At 45.2% G+C, this 21,041-nt stretch overlaps 1 protein-coding gene across 1 annotated transcript in view; it reads right to left on the bottom strand.

Moving 5' to 3' along the window:
- The window catches only part of LOC138504133 (tetratricopeptide repeat protein 24-like), a 529,591-nt gene extending 509,208 nt beyond the window's left edge, over positions 1-20,383 (bottom strand). Inside the window, exons 1-2 of the mRNA XM_069624352.1 lie at positions 19,709-20,383; positions 17,539-17,754 (exon numbers count right to left, since the gene is read on the bottom strand). Coding sequence (XP_069480453.1) covers positions 17,539-17,754; positions 19,709-20,369 — 877 coding nt within the window. The 5' untranslated portion in view covers positions 20,370-20,383. The remainder of the gene's footprint in view (positions 1-17,538; positions 17,755-19,708) is intronic.
- Between the last annotated feature and the right edge of the window lie 658 nt (positions 20,384-21,041).

The raw sequence follows: 21,041 nt of genomic DNA, 5'->3' as shown, positions 1-21,041 counted from the left end.
GGTCGGAATGACCCAGTAAGTGCCTATTCCGGGAACACGGACCCGGAATGCCGTAAGGGGGTAGCCATGGCGCTAATAGCGCCATGGCTACCGCCTACCGTGTAATGAGGCCCAATGACTGTGTAAGGTAAAGGTCCCCACCACATGGAGAACAGGTTTCAACTATAAAGTCTTCTTCAGAGCTGAAGATAAGGAACCATTTCAGCCACGGCTAGACAAACCAATGAGTGCATAGACCATTGTAAACTACTGTAATTATGAATACTTTGTTTAAGAAGTGAGATAAGGGGATCTCCGCTGGCTGGGCAGAGAGCCTGTATGATAAGTTGCCAAAGGAATGGGCATGCAATTCTGTGCTGTGCGAGCCATGGGAGGATGGTTTAGGCATGGCAGCGCCAGCAGAGGTAGTATCATGTTTACATCAGGTTCCAGTGCAGAAGGGAAAGGAATTTGCTGCTCTGGGGAGGCGAGAGTGGATTCTGTTGTATGCTTATAGAAAAATTCATCATAGAAATGTGGAACTGGATACAGATGTATTGTGCTTGGAAAAGGAATTAGCAGCATAAAAGCACAATTCACTGATGCAACAATTACAGATGCAATTTTGGCATGACAAAGCACAGAAATATCAGAAAGTTGCAGAGAGAGCAGGTGTCAGGGTTGCCTGATATAAATACAGAAAAAGATGAGGCAGTGTCAACAAAAGGAAGGTTGCAGCAGTGATTGCCACTGCAGGGGCAGACTGGGATCCTGAAAACTGGGATGGTGGCATTTGTAATTCTACAGATTCAGAGGGTAGCCCAGAGGTGAGAGCAGAATTTTAATTAAAACAGGCTCAAAGGCGGTAACGGCTAAGCCAGTATCTAGACGCAGGGCTGGCCCCCATCCACACAATGTTAGAGCAGCTGTTGTATATTTGACCACACTAAAAGATTACGCACAACAGGAAGTTGGCTAGATTATTACTCGACTGAGGCAGAAGTCAGGGGAGCCATTACTCCCCTGGATGGTGCGAGTGTATGATGGAGGTGCTGGGGGCAGGCTAGTAGATTCCACAGATTCCCCACGCTTCCTGCCTATGTACAGTGACACTAATATACAAGAAGCATTGTGGGCTAGGCGGTTTCGAGGCTGTGAGGTGCCAGCTATCCCTCGTGGCAGGATCCCCCTGAAGCCCAGTGTAGGGATTACACTCTGGAGGGAGACTGGGAAGGTGTTGGGGAGGTGAGAGGTGCGAGGGGACACCTTGATGGAATATAAGTGCAGGGCTACCGGCCACCAACCAAGGTGTTTGAGTGCCTCCGAGGGATGGGCCATCTACGGTATATGGACTGGAAGAGCAAACTGAGGCAATTCACATATTCTGATAAATGGAGCCCAGGGCATGTTAACAAAACAAAGACAATGCAGCAGGATGTGGAGACATGGGGCCTCATTCCGAGGTTGGTGCTAGTCATGGCGCCATTAGCGCCATGACTAGCACCATTACCAGTACCGTGTCCGCCCTTGTTCAATGGGGACTTACTGGTCTAGTCCGACCTTTGCGGAACCGGTAAGTCCCCACTGAAAATGTCAATCTCCATTCCCATTTGACCCCCCATAGGGCTCAATGGGAAGGGGGAAGGTGGCAATAACGGTACCGTAAATTACGGTACCGTTATTGACCCCGGTATCCCTTTGCGGGTTCCCCGTCTTTAACGCCTGCTAAAATCAGGCGTTAATGGAAGGACCCGCAAAGGGACCTCAGAATAGGGCGCAAAGGGATTACCGGCAACGGTGTCCTTACCGGTGCCCGGTATTCCTTTGCGCCTGGGTCGTAATGACCCCCATGGTGTCCTCGTTGATGGAGGAGATCTGTGGGATGAGGGCGGCCATCGGAGGTAAAGTGGGAAAAATCAACGTCAGGATCGATAAAATGGATGAGAGACTGCAGGCAGTGGAAAACAACCAATCGTCACTAGACACACTGGAGACGCAGATGGCCATGCACATGGTGTAATTGGAGAGAACAGAAGGGGAGATCACCCTCAATATCGATGACTTGAAAATAGAGAAAGATGGATGACTGTGAAAATAGAGAAAGGAGAAACAACATACGCAAAGGAGGGTAAAACAGAAAGAGATCTGCAGGGGGTTGTCCATGATGCGGCTAAATTCCTGTTTGGGGATGACACCATTGATGAGCCTAAGATTGATAGGGTGCACAGAGTAGGGGGACAGGTAGAGGCCCTAGGTCGGTCCCGGTCAGATTCCACAACTACCAGGGCAAAAAGAAGATCTTGGAAAGAGCGCAGGGTGCTGGGCTGGTGTCACTGGGGAATGCCATGATCACAATTTTCCAGGACCTGTCCTCCCTCACGTTGGTGAAGAGGCACCTGTGCACACCCCTCATGAAGTGGCTGAACGAAAAGGGCATGGTATATAGGTGGAGATTTCTCTTCTCTATTTGTTTTGAGGTTGGAGGCCATAGCTACAAGCTGGTTACGGAGGAAGACATACACAGAGTCAAGGGCGAACAGACTGGGGAAGGGGAAGCCACACCACAGAGAGGCCCAAAGAGTCTGTAAGACAGTGGCATATAAAAGGGCCAAACAGACAGAAGCGGCCCACTCGAGGAAATTTAGGAAACTGAACTCCCCTCCATCAGGGGATTACTGACCTGGAAACCCTAAAGCTGGGACAATTTGGTCTCGGTTGGACATTATGGTTGGAATATTCTTAGTGGGTCTTCGTGGTTAGACTGTTGGGGGAGGGGGAGCTTGAGGGCTTGTTTTAAGGGGAGGGGGACATAGGCCTGGTGGAGATTCTACAGGTGTACTGGGGATTCTGGAGATCAGCAGTTTTTTTTTTTTTTTTCCGTTGTGGTATGGGAGAGTGGGTGGGTATGAGGTATGGGGTTGGGGATGGGGGCCTTTGGTTTTGAAGAGTATGTGGGGGGGCAACCTGATAGATTGGGTCCTATTGGTGATCCGGTGCTTGTCCAGTGATGTTAACTGGAGGGGTCCTGGCACCTGGGCAGGGGAGTACAGGGGAGGGGGTTAGGGAAGGGGAGGCAAATTGGGGAAATGTGGGGGTGGAAAGGTATGATCCATATGATAAATTGATGCATTTATTCATTACCAAGAAAGAAGAGGAACGGACGGGAGGCTCTCGCTCCGGTAGGATTGGCAGAGGGTTGTACGATGGTGGACCTGAATAAGAAGTGCAGGGATTACTGGCTACGAGTTTGCACATTGAACGTGAAAGGGCTCAATTCACCAACCAAAGGGTCCTTAGTGGCCAGGGAGTTTCGCCGAATGGGAATGGGCATCCTCTTTCTTCGGGAGACAAGGTTTGCTATGGCTGATGAACAAAGGGTCCTTAGTGGTCTCTTGGTTCAGGTGTATTGGAGTTCCAGGGAGAAAAGGAAGGGGGGCAGCATTCTGCTAAATAAGAGGTTGAAGATGGATGTAGAGAAGGTGTGGAGGTGTTCAGAGGGGAGGACACTAATTTTGATGGGTACCATAAGGGGGGTCAGATTCACCTTTGTAGCATTGTACACCCCCAATCAGGGCCAGTCACATTTTCTCAGGTCCATGTTGGTCAGGGCTCTTAACAGGGGGTGGAACACCTCATTGTGGGGGGCGACTTTAATATGTGGGCAAACACCCAGCTGGAGAGAAGGGCAATGGGTAACCCGGGTCAGAACCCGCTCAGGCAAGTGGTGTAGGTTTCCAAGCATTACTGGATTCACATGGGTTGCTGGACACGTGGCGCTGTTTTCATCCCCAGGAGTGAGGCTTTAATTTTTTCTCACCTCCCACGGGACCTACACCCGCATAGACTACCTCTGTAATATAAGGGAATTGTTGGAAACTGCAAGGGGATCTATGATCCATCCGATTGCGTGGTCTGATCACAACATGGCCTCCCTGGACTTGTTTTAGACATGCCTAGGCCCCAACAGATCGTTATGGAGATGTGATGCAATGAGTCTTTGTGGATGGACCCGGTATTTAGGGAGGAGTTGGGGGTCTGATCCAGGAGTATTTTGCTCTGAATGACACAGAGGAGATGCCCTTGGACACAGTGTGGGATGCGATTAAGGCAATGTGGTGGGATGTTTTAATTAGAGAAGGGGCGTGAAAAAAGAGAGAGGGCCTTGCTAGAGAACAGATTGTGCATGAAGATCCGAGCTCCGGAGGGATGATACAAGCATTTGAGGAGGGAATGTGATAGTGGATAGAGGAGGTGAGGAGTAAGAGAGTGAAAGTCAGGGTGTTAGAGGAAGGTACAATAATTCAGAAGTGACCATTGCTGAAACAGAAATACTACAAGAAGGGGGATAAGGCAGATGCCCTCCTAGCAGCGCATTTAAGGGGGCAGCGGGCTGATAGATGGATATCGGGAGTGGAAGGAACAGGTGGTACACTAGAGGCATCAACAGAGGGTACATTGGAAAGGTTTGCCAACTTTTATGAAGGATTATAGAAGGGTGGGGCCAAACCAGACGAGCGGGAAATGGACGCTTACCTGAGCGGATTGAAGACTCAAAGAATGACGCAGGAAGAAGCCTCGGACTTGGACGCTCTGATTACGGGGGAAGAAGATCTGCTAGCCATTAGAGCGTTCCAGAGCAGGAAGGCCCCAGGGGACGATGGGTACACCGCCGGCTTCTATAAGTCATTTGCGGGAGTCCTGGTCCCGTACCTGGTAAAATTATTCAACTACATCTTAGAGACCAGAAGGGCGCTGCAGACTTTGTGAGAGCGCTTATCTTTGTCATACCTAAAGAAGGCAGAGAACCACGTAATTGTGGCTCATACTGTCCAATCTTGCTCCTTAATGTGGACCCAAAGTTGTTCACTCATTGTTTGGCGTCCAGATTGGATGCCCATATGCCACGGCTAGTCCACTCGGATTAGGTAGTGTCTGTTAGAGGTCGGCAGGGAACTGACACAATGTGCAAATCAATAAACCTGTTCGAATGGGCCCCTGGGAGGTGAACCCAACACTCCTGGCAGTCAATGATGAAAAAATGAAAAAGCATTTTACAGAGTGGAATGGGACTTCCTCAGGGCAGTTCTCATTAAGTTTGGAACGGGGGGTATGTTTCTAGGGGGCGTCATGGCACATTATTCGGACCCAAAGGCCTGTGTAGCAGCAAATGGGAACTTCTCACGATGGTTCGGGTTGCAGCGGGGCACGAGGCAAGGCTGTCCACTCTCACCAATTCTCTTCGCCCTCTCCTTAGAGCCATTAGCTCAGAAGTTGCTCAATAACCCCTCAGTAGAAGGTATCCGGGTGGGGGGACAGGAGTACAAGTTGGGTCTATATGCAGACGACATTTTATTGCATCGGAGGAACCTAGTTTATTCGGTCCCAGTAGTGGTGGAACTAGTGGAGCAACACGGTGCCTTTTCGGGCTTCAAAATCAACAGGGGGAAATCGATTCTATTCCCCCTAGATCAGGTGAGAAAGGAAGAGGCGCACAGGTTGGTGTCATTGGGGATGCAGATCAAAGAAAACCAGTTGCGGTATTTGGGGATAAATGTCACAAGGGGTGTGGGAGGTCTTTATGAAATAAACTAACTGCTGCTTCTGGACTCATTATATGAGGATCTGGAGAAATGGGGTAAACTGACGATATCATGGATGGGGCGGCTGAATGCCATCAAGATGAACTTTCTCGCAACAATGCTTTACCTATTTCAGATGCCCCCGATCCAAGTCCCAGACACTATGTTCCAAGAGGTTAAGGGACACCTATTGAAGTTTCTGTGGCAGGTGAAAAAAGCAAGGGTGGCTTATGAGGTTTTGGTGCTCCAAAGGAAAGAGGAGGGATGGGCTTCCCAGATATGCACCTATATTATAAGGCGGCACAATTGAGGGTGCTGGTCCCGCATCTCTGGGAACAGAAGAACTGTCAGTGGGTGGCTCTAGATAACTTCCATCTAAGGTCGGCGACAGTGGGGGAGTGACTATGGGTGCCGAGATCCCGAGGAGGATTAGGGAGCACCCCATTATGGGGTAATTTGGCATATCTGGCATAGGGGGCTGGAGTTTGGGGGTCACAACATCGCTCTCTCCACTGAGCCATTTGTGGGCCTGGGGGGAGCGGGAACGGATCCCAAATCTTCACAGGTTCCAGACATGGTTTGAGGCAGGTCTCACAAGGGTGTAACAGTTATGGAAGGAGGGCCAATTTATCTCTTTGGTGGACCTGGAAGAAGCACTAGGAATCGTAAAACTGTTGTTGTTCTACCTGCAACTGAAGGGGGTGATCACGGCTGCGCCCTGAATAAAAGGGATTACAGAGGAACTTCAGTCCTTTGAGAAGGTTCTTGATTCACGCAGTGAAATGAAGGGATTGATTTTGGCCCTATATAAGGCATTAGTGGAGGTGGAGAGGGATGACACGGAGAAGCTCAGGAGAAAATGGCAATGGGACTTGGGTTCAGAAGTAGAGGATGGAATATGGTGCACAATGTGCGTAGGGGCACACAGAGGTTCAATTGCATGCCAGTACAAGCTGCATGCAATTAAGATGCTACATAGGTGGCAATACGATCCGGTGTGACGCTTTAAGAAGTTCTCTGGGGTAAGCCCTCTTTGTTGGCTTGAATGTGGGGATCGGGCCAACTATCGGCACATGTGGTGGGGATGCGGGCGGGTTCTGAATTATTGGGATGAGGTCCTAGGGTGGATTAAGGAGCTGGATGGGGTCCTATGGGTTAAGACACTGATGCTGGTTCTATTTGGCTTGGAAGAGAGTGAAAGGGAATACACCAGATTACCACACTTACTGCAGTTTGGTACTGGCGGGGAGAGCGTGCCTGGCTACACAGTGGAAGAGGGTGTTACTCCCCGGGAAACGGGCATGGATCAACACAGGGACAAATCTGTACATGATGGAGAGAATCACAGCAGCCTTACATAACAGAGGTGCGAATATAGAGGTGGAACGTGAGGAATTCGGTCATGGTGTATGTCAGTAGAAACAGGGGAAGAGGGTCAATGACTCTGGAAGGGAAGATGAATAAGAGGGGAAAGATATTATAAAGGAGTGCAACTCGGGGGTGGGGGGTAGCAGCAGTGTTGATTGAGTGTCTGTGGGAGCAAATATTCAAAATGTGGGTACACAGGATGGACTTGGGAAGAACTTCTTACTGATGGTATTAATTGGGTCATGTGGAAGTGTGAGCATTTGTTGGAAGGTGGGGAGGCTCAGCTGTTCTATAGTGGTTCTGTAGCGATAGGTCGATGACATGTGGATTTTCCTTGGACGATGTTTAATAGTTGTCTGTTTTGCATGTTACAAGGTTTGTGTGTTATTGAAAATGCTAATAAATGTGAGTTTTTTTTTTTTAAAGGGATGGGAGCTGGAGGATGATGGTAACTTATAGAGAATTGAACAAACATACTCCTCCTTTCAGTTCCTGTAATCACAAACACTTTGATTAAGAACATACAGAAATTTGAGGGAACCTGGTACTCTTTGTTAGATTCGGCAAATGCCTTTTTCTCTGTGCCAATTGCCGAAGAGTGCCAAGAGCAGTTTTAATTTTTTTTGGGGTGGGCGTCAGTACACCTTTATGAGAATACCAAAGGGGGACTTGCATAGCCCAACCCTGTGACACCAGCTGGTGGCACACCACTTAGATAAGATACCATGCAAGCCTGACATACAAATCTCATGTTACAATGATCATATTCGGATCCAAGGCAAGGATTAGCAAAGTGTGCACAATCAGTTAGAAGCAATCATTGAGGGACTGGAAAAGGAAGGCAGGGAAATTAACCCTAACGAAATTCAGGGGCCAACTGAGACTGTAATATTTTGGGGAATTCAGTGGCATAATGGGTTTTGTGAGATGGTGCTGAAAGCCCGAAAAAAGATCACGCCACTCACAAAAAACAACCTCAACAGTTCTTAGGGTGGTTTGGATTTTGGAGACAGCATATGCCTCATTTAGGGCAAATATTGGCACCACTTTACAAAGTGACATGAAAGAAGTATGAATTTGAGTGGGGCAAGGAACATCAAAGAGCGGTTGGCAGCGGTAGCAGCTGCTACCCTTGGCTTCCCCTCTGCTACCCGTAGGCCTATCCTTGCTACCCCTCGGCCACTGGACAAAGGCATTGCCAAGAGCAGATATCTGTGTTGCACTTGAAAAAGGTGGTTTTAAATGCGGTTAAATGTTGCACAGCTTTTCTCACCTGCAATCTCAATCTCGTTAGCTGTAGAAATAAAAGGGATGCAGGAAAAACCATAACGCCGCCATCACTAACAGGTTGGCAGTCCATTAATGAAGAATGCCTGAATGGTTGGGTTCAGAGGCGTGGCTGTCTGTGCAGCTTATACCCAGTACTGTAGCAACAGGAAGGGTATGGGGGCTAGGTCCAGCTAGCTGGGAACGAGTAAGAGCAGCCTGGAGTACTCAGTGACAGCAAAACATGAACACAGATCTCATCAGTGCGTCTCATCTGCATTGCATATCCAGTGAGCCATTGATCTGTCATTGGTGTTCCCCCAATTGCTTCTGCCACCAATCCTGCTTGGGAACTATTTGACCTGACCAGGATCTGCCAGACCTGCATCACATGCACACTGTAGATCAACACAAGGTGAGATAATTCATTTACATGAAGTTTCCCTCTGTTACTTCCTCAAGCAAAAAATATATATTTTTGGAAGGATAGATCAGGGGCAATGCACTTGCTTAGGAAACAAGACTATGCAGTGCAGCATGGGTTCAGTTCCTGTTCCAGTGCTTAGAAGTTGGACGAGGCAGGCAATAAGCAAGATATAAAGGACCAAAGAAAATAATAAAAGGGGTATTTTCTAGGGGCGATGGTGTTTACATTTTAAAATTTAAAAAACCTGCAATTACTGTGACCTGCAAAACATCCTTCCCCTCTATCACCTAACTAACAAAAAAAGCTGTGAGTTACTTACCAAATATAAGCAAAACAGAAAGGTGATGGCTGGGAGGTTTCAAATCATTCATAACCACTGGCACAGCTCTGGGCAACCCTCCAGACCATTGTCTTTCAGCCTGCCCAGCCACTGCAGGAGGGGAAAGACCTTATTCCAATCAGGCTTGGTCCCACCCCAAAAGGGCAGCCCAGCCCGAACTGCTAGGTGTGAGAAACCAGATGGCGTCCTCACATTTACTCCCTTAGGATCCTTTGCACAGGTGGCTAGGGAAGGGCCATTTCTTTTGGATCCCAACACTGGGGCGGCCAAGCGAGGGAGGATCACATGAGTGGGGGGTCCTTGGAGAGTGGGAAGATGATGTCTAAGAGAGAGACATGGTATCCCCCCTTTTCCAATCGTGACTTACCTTACCCTACCTCAGCTTTCATAGGATATTGTTGTCCATATCCTAACTATCCCCTTGAAATCCAAACAAGCACTGAGAAGAGGAAGACAACCCCTAGAGTAATGCGTATTACACATAGAAAACAACACTTTAGTACTGGGACGAAAAAGAGGGGCCCTGAAGACTACAGGGCTGCAGGTCAGGCAAGTCCCAATAATTGGTGTAGTTGGAGTTGGGTAAGTCAGGCACAGAAGGCCAAGGCTCACACCTGAAACCCCTTTACAGGGCTCATGTGTATAAAAGGTGGAGCACACATCAGAGGCAGCCATGTTGGGACTGGGACCCGAGCCAGGTCACCGACAGAGATCCCAGGAGACTTGTGGGGCCCAAGGCAAATGGGCCATATTGTAATCACAGGTGTGGGAACCTCCAGCACAGTGAGCTAAGGAGAAAGGAGCAGAAAGTTCAGCACAACCTCTGAGAAACCGGTGCAGAACGAGATGCCGAGATTCTGAAAGAAGACACACTATAGCAGAGTGCCTTTGTGTGGCAAGGGTGCTGTGTCTCCAGGGAGTCTTAGCGCGAGGGAGAAGTGAGCCTTGGGGGCAGGCAGTCCCTTTTCTGTGACAGACAGATGTTCGTCCCCCTGACGGGAAGCAACAGTCTAGGGGTGTCTGCGTGGCAGATGGCAGCAAGGAAGAGAGAACGACGAAGACTGCTACCGATGAGTGAGAGAAACACGGTGCGCATATGAAAATAACTAATACAGAGTAGCAGAGTGTCCGCGTGCAGATGGCACGTTTTTGAAAGCCTCGAACATATAAAAAGAATGAAAGAAGTGAATAAGAATCCCAAGGGAAGCCAGTGTAAAGTGAGCAAATTGAAAAGTAAGCAGAGTGAAAAGTGAGCAAAACGCAGAATGGGCAATATTGACAAGAAGAAGTGAAAGTTGGCAAACTGAAAGCCTACAGAGGGTTAAGAAGATAACCCTGTGACTGATGAACTTGAAAATAGTTTCTAAATTGCCAACAAAGCAGGAAGCTTGGGAATGGGAACCCCTGAGCACCTTTGAGAACATTGTTCTGTTCTACAGTGATAGAAACTTGGGTAAGGGAAAACCTGAGCTCTTTTTTGAACATTAATTTTTGTGTCCATATATTTGATGCTTAGGGAAGGGAACCCCTGAGCTTCTGTGCAATATTGATTCATAACTTGATACTTAAGAAGGAATATTTGAAATACTGAAATCGAGAAAGAACTGTATCCTGAACTTTCAAAGGGAGGCTAGAGACAGCTCCAGACTTTATGTTGCACACTATTTTAGTTAGAACATCCTACACAACATTTACATATTAGAAGGGAGAGCAGGCATAGGTTTTATCACAGACAGACTTTTGTTGTGGACTTTTGGATTTAGACATTCAATTGTTTATTTAGGTAGGACAATCCCCACCATAACTATAGGGCAAGATAGGAGCTATGCCACCCTGACAATTTTAACTATACTTCTGTTGTCTTTGTCAATCTCTTGATACCATGCTTATCTCACATAGGTCACATCCCTTCTGCATGAGACTACAATCATCCTTTTGGGGATCCTGTGGATCCCTCACCAAAACCCTGCCTAGAGTCTCCTCCTAGGAGGCCTGGAGAGGGCAGACACTTTCTGATCTCAATCCTGGGGATGGTGTACTGCGGAAGGGTCGCCTGGGAGGAGACAAACCCAGGGTAGGGAAGAGACTGCATGGGATGAGACATGGTACTGTTCCTCAGAAAAGGATACTCTTTATACTATTCTGAGAGAGATTATAGCCTGTTGCCATTCTAATGGGTTTAAAACGAAGTTAGTAAAACCTAGGGGTAAACAACTAAATCTGCCAGATCCCCAGAACAGACCTTTGTTATCCCCAAATGTCCTCCCCAATATCAAAGGTATACTACAGGGAGTAGTGAAAGCATTGCACCTTCTGTCTCTCCCACAATCCCTCTTCTAAAAACATCAAGGGAAGTAACAACACTGTTAAAAGTAGTAAAGAGGTAGCAAAACCTAATTTCCTTAAAATAGGCATGTGTCACAGAATCCCTCAGGGACTGTGACAAAAGAAGAGGGCTAAAGAGGCATGCAGAGGTAAAGGACAGGCAAGCAGGCTTAACAGCCTTTGGCAGGGTCAGGCAATTAACACTAAGGGCCTGCATCTAAAGCCATGTAGGAGGGAGCAGTAAAAGGAAGCTGGTGCAGGAGCTGGAAGATTGGCAGCAGTAGCAGAAGAAGAAGCAGAGCACAAGGCTGGCAGTTCACTAGGAAGTGTGACCACAGAAGGGTCGCCTGGACGAGAGAAGAGTAGATTTCACCTCCAGGACTTACTTGGCCCTGCGCTCAAAAACCCTGCTTGGTTGTGGCTCCACTGGAAGAGATTGGGAGAAGCTAACAGACTTTCCAGTTGGGCTGGGAGGATAGCTCTGGGGCAACGCGTTTGTCTTGGAAGCAAGAAAACGCATAACAACACAGATTCAGGTCCCAGTCTCGCGCTTAGAAACTGGTCTCCGGTATTAAGGGCATTATAAACGAACAATTCTAAATTATAATTGCTGTGAATGAAGAGCTGAAGTCATGCATCCACCTGAGGGTGTGTGCAGAAGCAAGCTGAGGGAAGCTAGAGAAAAGAAGACTCTGCGTTGTCGAGGCCGGATCTGAGACACCTGTGCTGCAGAGGGGTGTCAGTCCCTAGAGTGCCTCTAGCAGCAGTAGCTGAAGAAAAGAAGTTGAGAAGTGAAAGCAGCCTGTACCCGCTGTGACTTTGGAGCCGGTGAATGAAGCTCCGAACCCCAAATCACAAGAAATGCCTTGCCAGCAACTGTATCCAGATAAACTATCACTCGCGTTGAAGTACGAGCGAGTAAAGTTGTTCATAGTGGCAGGAAATCTTTATAATAAAGGAAATTGTATCACACGCTTATTCAAAGCGCATGCGTAGAAATAAAACCCTTAATATTCCTATTGTTGCATTTAAATCATTACCGAGTGGCCGCGTGTCTCCTATTAAAAGGGAGAACGTTGCCGGAAATCATTCAAGAAGTACCAGCTGATTTTTCCAAAGTGTTACAAGACTTTTTAACATCAACGAGAGGTTGCACATAAGAAACTGTGTTTCCCAACCCACATTAAAACAAAACACTGAAAGAATAAAATGGCATGCAAGTCTCTAAGTGGAAGTTCATTATCACAGAGAGATTGCATGTACCTACATTGTTTTCTAAAGTGAAACCTGACTCTTGTATGAGATGATATTATATGATATGGCATTTATAACACGCCTATACACAAGTGTTTCAAGGCACGATGAGGCAAGGGAGGGGGCACAGAGGGAAGACAGAGACAACGATCTTACTAGGCCTGGTGACATTGAGCTCGCGCAAGTTCAAGGGAAGGGGAAAAAGTGCAGGGCTAGGGGGAGGGGGCAGTGCAATACATGGGATCGACAGTAAAAATAATAGAATAAATAAAGCAATAAATAGAAAGTGCAGCCAGCTGGTGGCAAGTACAAGGGTAAGTGCAGACATCAAGTGTCAATTGCTAGTAGGGGACTGTAGGGATACAGGAATAGTCCCCAAGTGCGGGGGTTGCCAGGGAGGCAGTGCAGGTGTGCAGCTAGCGGGGACCTGGGCCCAAGATCAGAACAATTCAGAACAACATTCAGAACAACATTCAGAACAATTATTTAGCACTTGTAGAAGTTGCTGAAGTCACGAGAAGAACACACACTACCCAAGCATTACACAGATCCTTTCTAAGGTGAAATCAGCCGAATTAACATCTAAACACCAATGTTTTAAAGTTGTTGAAGCTGTTATAAACCCAAAATCCTCTGATACAATGGTGACACCGTTATCTAAGACTTAAAGAATGTCAATATAGCTTTGGGGTAACTACTGCATAAAGCTGGTGAAGGGAGCTGGGTGCTTCTTAAAATAACATCAACAATCTGTGAAGCTGAGACTGTTGAAGCTGAGAGAGAGAAGCAGTCTAGAAGCAAGACAGATTTTTCTGGTAGCACTAAGACAGACAGAAGAGGCAAATAAGCTGCCCTTTATTAAGGTATAAGACAAATGAGTGGCTTGCCAACCTGTAGAGGTTGAAGGGTCTGGTTTAAGTTTGCCTAATACATTTTCAAAATATCAAGTTGCAGCAGAAGCACTGTGGTTCTCTATCATTTTGTCAGAACACTTTATATGGAATGTAGTTGAAGCAGTAGTAGACTGTGAAGCAAAGGAGCCTGCTTTCACTGTATCATTTGTAAAAGGGAGTTTCCAAGGGGAAAGCAATCCCCTTAGAAGAAGCATCCTGACAAGTTATATTAAAGACACTGTAGAGGTTACAAAAGAAGAACTATTGTTGAAGCAGACGTGGTACTTTTGTTTTGAACTGTATCATCTCTTGTATTTGTATTTTGTATTTATTTTATTTGTAACGCGCAGACCATCAGGCCCAGAGGCATCAGGGCGCAATTTATACAGGTTACAGATATGCATATATACAGACATAACATTACATAATTTACACAAAGACAGTAGGTGAATAAAGGAATCTATCTACATATAATACAGTGATGCCGGTGCTGCTAGGTAATAACAGAGGTCAGCAGGTCAGAGTGTGTAAGACTGAGGCGCTGAGCAGGGCTTAAAGCTGGTCAAAAAGCCAAGATCTAGTATTGGCTTTGAAAGTGTTAAATGAGTCTTCAGCTCTGATGGTAGCAGGGAGGGAGTTCCATAGCTTGGAGGCTAGGACTGGGAAGCTTAAACCCCCTGCTTTTGCAGTTTAAATCTAGGGATCGCTAGACAGTGGGACTGGGCAGTTCTTAGTGGTCGGGAGGTCGAGTGGCGCGACAGTCGACTGCCGAGGTAGATAGGGGCCTTATTAGCCAGGCATTTGTGCGTAAGGGCGAGTGTTTTGAGTGCAATTCTCTGCTTGACAGGTAGCCACTTTAACTTGGTTCTAGTTTCTGTGATATGGTGGTTGCGGGGAATGTTTAGGGCGGCACAAATGGCATTGTTTTGGGTAGTTTGGAGTTTATTCAGGTTCTCTTGGCTGGTGCCTAGGTAAAGTGCACTACAGTAATCGATTTTAGCCATGATGAGGGTTCTCGCTAATGTGACACTGATGAAGGTCGTAAGGAATGGTCTGCAAGCTGCAATGAGTTTGCATGTGTATGCAGACGCAGATCTGACAGCATTCGTTTGTCGGGTTAATGATAGTGTAGCGTCAAGGTAGAAACCTAATGTTTTAGTGTCTTTTGAGACTCGAATGTTATTACCGTCTATGGTGAATGACTGATAGGACGGTTCTAGTCTGCTCAAGCGTTGTGCAGTGCCCAAGATCAGAAGCTCCGTCTTGTCATCGTTTAGGCACAACTGGTGTTGGGCCATCCTAGCTTGGATGACCGAGTAGACGTCATTGAGGGCCTTGGTGTCAGCTAGATAATCACCAGTGATGGTGATCTCTATTCTGGAAGGAGGTTATCCAGGATTACCAATGGTGCTGTTTTCTTTGTGGAACTTGGAAAGGGAAAGACCGAAGAAGGACTGTTACCAGTAGATTTTTGATTGAGCAAACCTTTGGTTCTTTAGAACTTTTCAAGAACTGATTTAAGACTTCACATTTCTTTGGGAGAAATTGACTTTGGACATTCCTGGGGAATGAGATCTACACAGGATAAGGGGAAGTTATCCAAGAACAAGGGCAATCTTTCATTTATTTTGTTTATGCTTTGTTTTAACTGTTTTGTCGTTTAGTGTCTGGGCCAGTTTGTGTATGCTTTGAGATTGTCCATTAGATCCTAGACTACGATGGGAATTCTTTGGTAGAGTAGGCTTAGTTAGGTTTTATTTGCATGTTTTGTTTAAAATAAAATGTCATAGTTTGAGAAAACTACAAGCAGTTGTCCGCCTCGCATTACTGACCCCTCACAGTCCCAGACATGTTTCAGCCTCATTGGGTGTCATAGTGAGGAGTAGCCTAGGTCTGTAGGTCCATCATCTAGGGGTGATGTCGTGGAGCTGCTGCTGTTAACATTTTGAAATACAAAACACTGCAATTATTGTGTCCCGCAAAACATCTTGCCCCCCTCTTTCTTCCAACTAACAAACAAAAACGGTGGGTTATTTACCAAATAAGCAAAACAGAAAGGTGATGGCTGGAAGGTTTCAAATCATTCACAACCACTGGCACAGTCCTGGGAAACCCTCCAGACCATTGTTTTTCCGGTTGGGCTTGTGTTGGTCAGTTGCTGTTTCTAGTCTGTAACCTGACACTTGGAAGGCACTGGATGTCTGCGCTTTTTGGGTTTAGGCATCTTCAAGATGCTATGTCTGTGTACAGTTTTGCCCGAGGGATGTACAATATTCCAGGTTGTTGTGTTGGACGTCTGCTTACATTCACAGTAATTTGGTAATATGGGCCTACACAAATTGATGTTAACGCTACAAATGGTGATCTATTCTTGTATGAAATGGATATCATATTCCAGTGATATCGTAAACCATGTTTTTCTTAGTGTCCTGAGGAACAATACTATGTGATGCCACTTCCTGTTTTGTCAAGTAGTGGAGGGTTGTGTTCTATCACTCGGGAAGTGATAGCACACAACCTTCCACTACTTGACAAAATGTGACTGCAATTTTTGCCGTGTTCGTTCTCATAGAGGGGCGCCCATGACTCATTTTTGATTCATTGTTATATTTTTCTGCATTGCTTCAAGGATTGTTTTGAAGAAAGGTACCGGCTAGTACCTCATAACTTTGCAGCCACATTTTAGCTCACAACTTTGCAGGAACCAAAGGAAAGTTATGCTGTCTTTCACGGTCCCATGAGAAAACGAAGAGTTTACCTCTTGGGATTGCCATGGGAATTGGCAACAGGTTGAAAGCCAGAAGGTTCTGGAAAAAGCCATTACGCATTTGTGTGATGTTTAAAACGAGGAGCACTGAAAACAGCTAGAGGAGAAGTGTGGACGCACAACTTTCGATTCCCAATGCAGGGAGAAACTCTTGTGTCTGGCCTGTTTTTCGGAGCTTATCAGTGATGCTGGCTGAGATGAGGAGGTGTTCTGCAGTGACCTCAACGGTGAAGTATTTTTTAAATGATTTTCTAATCATTCATTTATTTTCTATATAGCATTTATTTTATTTATGCTGATTGAGAATAGGCAGCAATAAAGAGCCATTTTATAATCTGAGTGTGTGTTTGTGTAAACAATTGTCTCTCAGCGTCCAGTGTTGTTTTTCAGTTAGTGTACTGAGGAGAAAAATAAGATGTCCACTTTTTGAAAAGCAAAACAATGGGCTGTGTGTTTCTTTGCTTGCGCATTCTTCATGAATCACTTCCGAATTGTTTATGCGTGACTTTGCAACTGCAGGGCTTTCACAGGCTTTCCACAGGCTCCACGAGTATGAGTCACAGTGAAAAATGGTTCTTCCGGTATCTGTGATGAATTAAAAAATGTATTTTCTTGCTCGTCTGGGACTATGAAGAGGGTTTTCTTTTGTGAGATAGATTTTTGGGTCTGGCCAGGGAGCTAGAATTGCTGTTCAAGCATTTTCATTTTGTGGGAAGGAGGTCCTCGAAGAGTCATGGACAAGCTCCTCTAGCCATGTTGGTCACTGGTAGCAATAAGGGTGGTGGTGGGGGTGAGACTCCCCACCTGTGCTTACCCCCTTTGTGGTCCTGCATTCTGGCTTTTGACTACCTCCTCAGGGTTCCTTCCACTCTCTCGGGTTGGTAGGGGTTGGGTATTTCTGTGACTCCCCTCTACCTTAGGATAGGGACCAGGTAAGTAGGGTATGATATGACAGGTTATTTATAATGTGCATAATAACAAGAGGCTTCTAAGCACGAACCCGGGGATCAAACCTGTGGTGTTCTGTGCCGTCTTGCTTCCAAGGTGAGCAAGTTGCCCCTGAGCTATCCTCCGGAGACATGGGCATTTCCTGTATATCTCCTCCAGGCCCAGCATGCCCTAGCTGGGGGTGGCACCCAGTGCTGTTGGCCACCGTACTTTGCATTACGAAGGTCAGATAGGAGACTCGCAAATTAAGACTGCCATACATGGAGTGCTTTGTCAAATACACACAGATTGCATAAGAACATAATCGATAGGCAGAGATTTGACTGATGATGTTGATAGAATCAGGGTTTATCCTGCTCTGACACATGGCCTTGGTGATCATTATGTCTTACCGAATGTGTCTGCTGCCACCATGTGCGATGCAAGAGATATCTCGTACTGGCCCAATGAATTTTCAACTGCTCCAGAGTTCTGAAGAAGTACTGCCATTTTCTGTGTGGAGTAGTTGGTTCCAGAGCAGAGGCGAATACTTTTTTTAATGCAGGTCGCAGCCTCGCCAAAATACTTTAACTCAGCATAGTGAATGCCAAGATGATTGTAGAGTTTGCCTGAGAAAACAAAAATCAATGTTATATCAAACCTTTTAGTCAACGTATCATCTTCAATTACATTTGGTTTTGGTCTGTCATCTACCATGGGCATTAAGTAAGAGAAATACTATTAGTGTAACATATATTGCATGACTATTTTTAGTCATAATGTTTGTGCTCTGATGGCATTTTTATTTTTTATTAGCCATCCCAGCATATTTTAAATTCCCAATATGCATTCATGAGCATATTATATATGTGTTGTATTGGTGTAAGCATGTATAACATTTATAATGTTTGGATATTTAATGGCCAACCACCATATTTTATGTTCTCCATCTATGTTCTCATACAATAATGTAAAATGATTGCACTACTCTATGTATTAAGTATATGCATGAGGTGTTTGCATATTTACCTAATATAATCCCCCCATACATGAAGGTATCCACCTACTTTCTCACAAGCATATTGCATATTTTGCTTGGTATAATAGTCATATATAATAATGTTTGTGTTTGTAATGTTTGTGTTTGTGTATGTAAGTCACATTTATAATGTTTGGATATTTCCATATCTTCCATATTTTAAGTCAACTATCTTCTTTCTCACTTTCTCCTTCAGACACCAGACTGCCTCATAAATTAGGTCTCAATGTGTGGGTCCCCTGGGATGACACCATTTTGCACGCGTAGGAATTTGAAAGCAATGAGCTATCATGCAATTATCCAGATGTGGAAATGCCTGGAGTAGGGGTTGTTGTTTTCACAATGAAACTCTTAATAACTGGTGACTAATTTATGAAGGGAGATAATGTGGTGGAGAAACGCAGCATTTGATCTAAAAAAGGACAAGGAAGCTGTGGGAATTAATTGATCTTCCGTCACTCTCTTTGCGAACATAAGGGAGTTCATTTTCCATGTATTTGGCACCTTTCTTATAATGTCGTCTTAGTGAACATAGAAATGAATGATGCACCATTTCTTTAATGCAAGGATATGACATTACAGGTGTGATCTGTACTTAGAAATGCTTTTAGATTGGTACTGCCAATACAAATTATCAGAAGAGAATTATCAGAAGGTTCGAAAAACATCAGAATGAAGGAGGAGAGAAAGGGGACTGACATTGGAGAAGGGAGTGTGTTAGACCTGGAACAGATTGAGATTGCACACTTATGTCAACTACTTTTGTGTTGACTCTTGTAAATCGTATTTGTTTCATTTTATTATGGGGGTCCCTCCATACCCCCGTCTCCTTCCCTGCCCCCACTAAATATATATATATATATATATATATATATATATATATATATATATATATATATATATATATATATATATATATATATATGTAGGAAAGATCATTTGAGCCAAGTCACACATTCCACAACGCCACCTAGTAGCCTTCGCTGAAGTTCACCTCCAGTTCTGAGCCACAACAGCAAGGCATTGGGGGTATGCAAATGAACTCAAATGCAAACCTTTTTCTTCAGGAAATTGTCTTTGTCTAGGAGGGCCAGTGCAATTTTATACATAGCTTAATGAACCCAAGACAGACATTTTGCAGGGCTGTCAGGACAACTACATACCTGGTTTCACCCTTATTATGGATCTCCTGTGCAGTATAGTCCTGCAGCCTTGTGGTTGCAGCGTTTGGCCATGTTTTTACAACACCAAGAAAGTTTGTCCTGAAAGCCTTGCAAAATGCCTGTCTTGGGTTGATTAAGCCATGTATAAAATAGCACCGCCCTTATAAACAAAGACAATTTCCTGGAGAAAAAGGTTTGCATTTTTGAGTTAATTTGCATACCCACAATGCCTTTTGTTGTGGCTCAGTACTGGAGGTGAACGTCCAGCAATGGCTACTAGGTGTCATCTAAGGCTTCATGTCATTGTGTGTGCATGTGTTATTGTCTACTGTTTGATGTGCTTGACCAATCTTGTTCTCCCTTTGTCCCACACATTCTTACATAATAGACATTTGTCTGTGATCCCATCACATAGCTTTTCACAGTCATGGAGCGTTTGTAGGACGTCCTTTATGGGGGATTCCCGGCTCCTGATCATGTAATTTGCTGCCTCTCGCAAGGCCATGGCAGCTTCAGCCGTCCTCTCCATCTTTTGATATGACGCACCAGCGTACTTAAAGGTCTGAGAGGCGGAGTGGAGATTTCCTGTCGCCGCAAAGGCATACCCTATTTTAATCAGGGTCTCTGCAATGTTGCCAATGTCATCTGTTTCATATTCGTTGAGAGCCTTCTGATAGAACTTAATAGCCTTGTCATGATCCTTCATTACGTCGTACGCCGCCCCGATGTTGAAGAATAAGTCTCCATAATTTTTTGTATATCCTTTTGTCAGAGACTTGATGAGGCACTTCAGACCTTTCTTAGGTTTATCTGCTGATATATAGGCTGCTCCCAAATTAAAGAGGCAGACTTTCTGGGCACGCTTCTCCGGCAGATTGCTCGAAAGGAGATAAGCTTTCTTGAATTTAGATAAAGCTAAGCTGATGTCATCTGCCGTAAAGTACTGAACGGCAGCTTTGGACAATTTCTCTATTTCGGCCTGGGTGGCCAGGGTCTGGTTGCCGGATAGACCTTCCGATTTGGAGTTCATGATAGGGGCCATTTTCCAACATAGACTGAAAGCTGCCAAGGAAAATAAGAGATATTTGTAAATATATGGTGATATGAAGATAGATCAGCATACATATTTAAACACCAAAAAGTGGAGGTACATTTACATAATAATCAGGGCAAAGAAAATAGGGATTTCTGCAATTTTCTTTTATCTCAATAGCTCATATTGCTGTTGATACAGAAATTATTCTCCTCACACATCTCAAGATGCAGAGTGAGTGAGTGCCCTCCCCGAATTGTTTTAAACTAGAGCAAAATGTGGGTGGGACCCTCTCTGTGCTCCTATGCATTCTATTAGCTGGAGGGCACATGCACTTTTCACCCATGCAAGGCAATGTGCAGATCACATTGGGGTAAGTGCTCATATTTAGGTCGCGGGTTAAGCGCTCACCTGTGACATGAGGTAAGCGTGCACTCTGCATGTTTGAGGCAGCGCCGACCATGCCATTCATCCTTTTAAGATCCTTACATTGAGTAGCATTGAACTGGGAAACAATAACATCTTTTATTACATTTAAAGCAATTATAAATGGAAGGTACTGACATGAAGCATTATATTAAAACCCTGATATGAGTATTATTGTTGTTAATAATAATAATAATAATAATGAGCCCTTACAACTTGTTCACTGTGGCCATATATATATATATCAGTGAAAGA

Source organism: Ambystoma mexicanum, chromosome 11 (assembly GCF_040938575.1).
Source record: "Ambystoma mexicanum isolate Mex_15411 chromosome 11, UKY_AmexF1_1, whole genome shotgun sequence".
Lineage (NCBI taxonomy): Eukaryota > Metazoa > Chordata > Amphibia > Caudata > Ambystomatidae > Ambystoma > Ambystoma mexicanum.
This window is presented reverse-complemented; position numbering and strand designations above follow the sequence as displayed.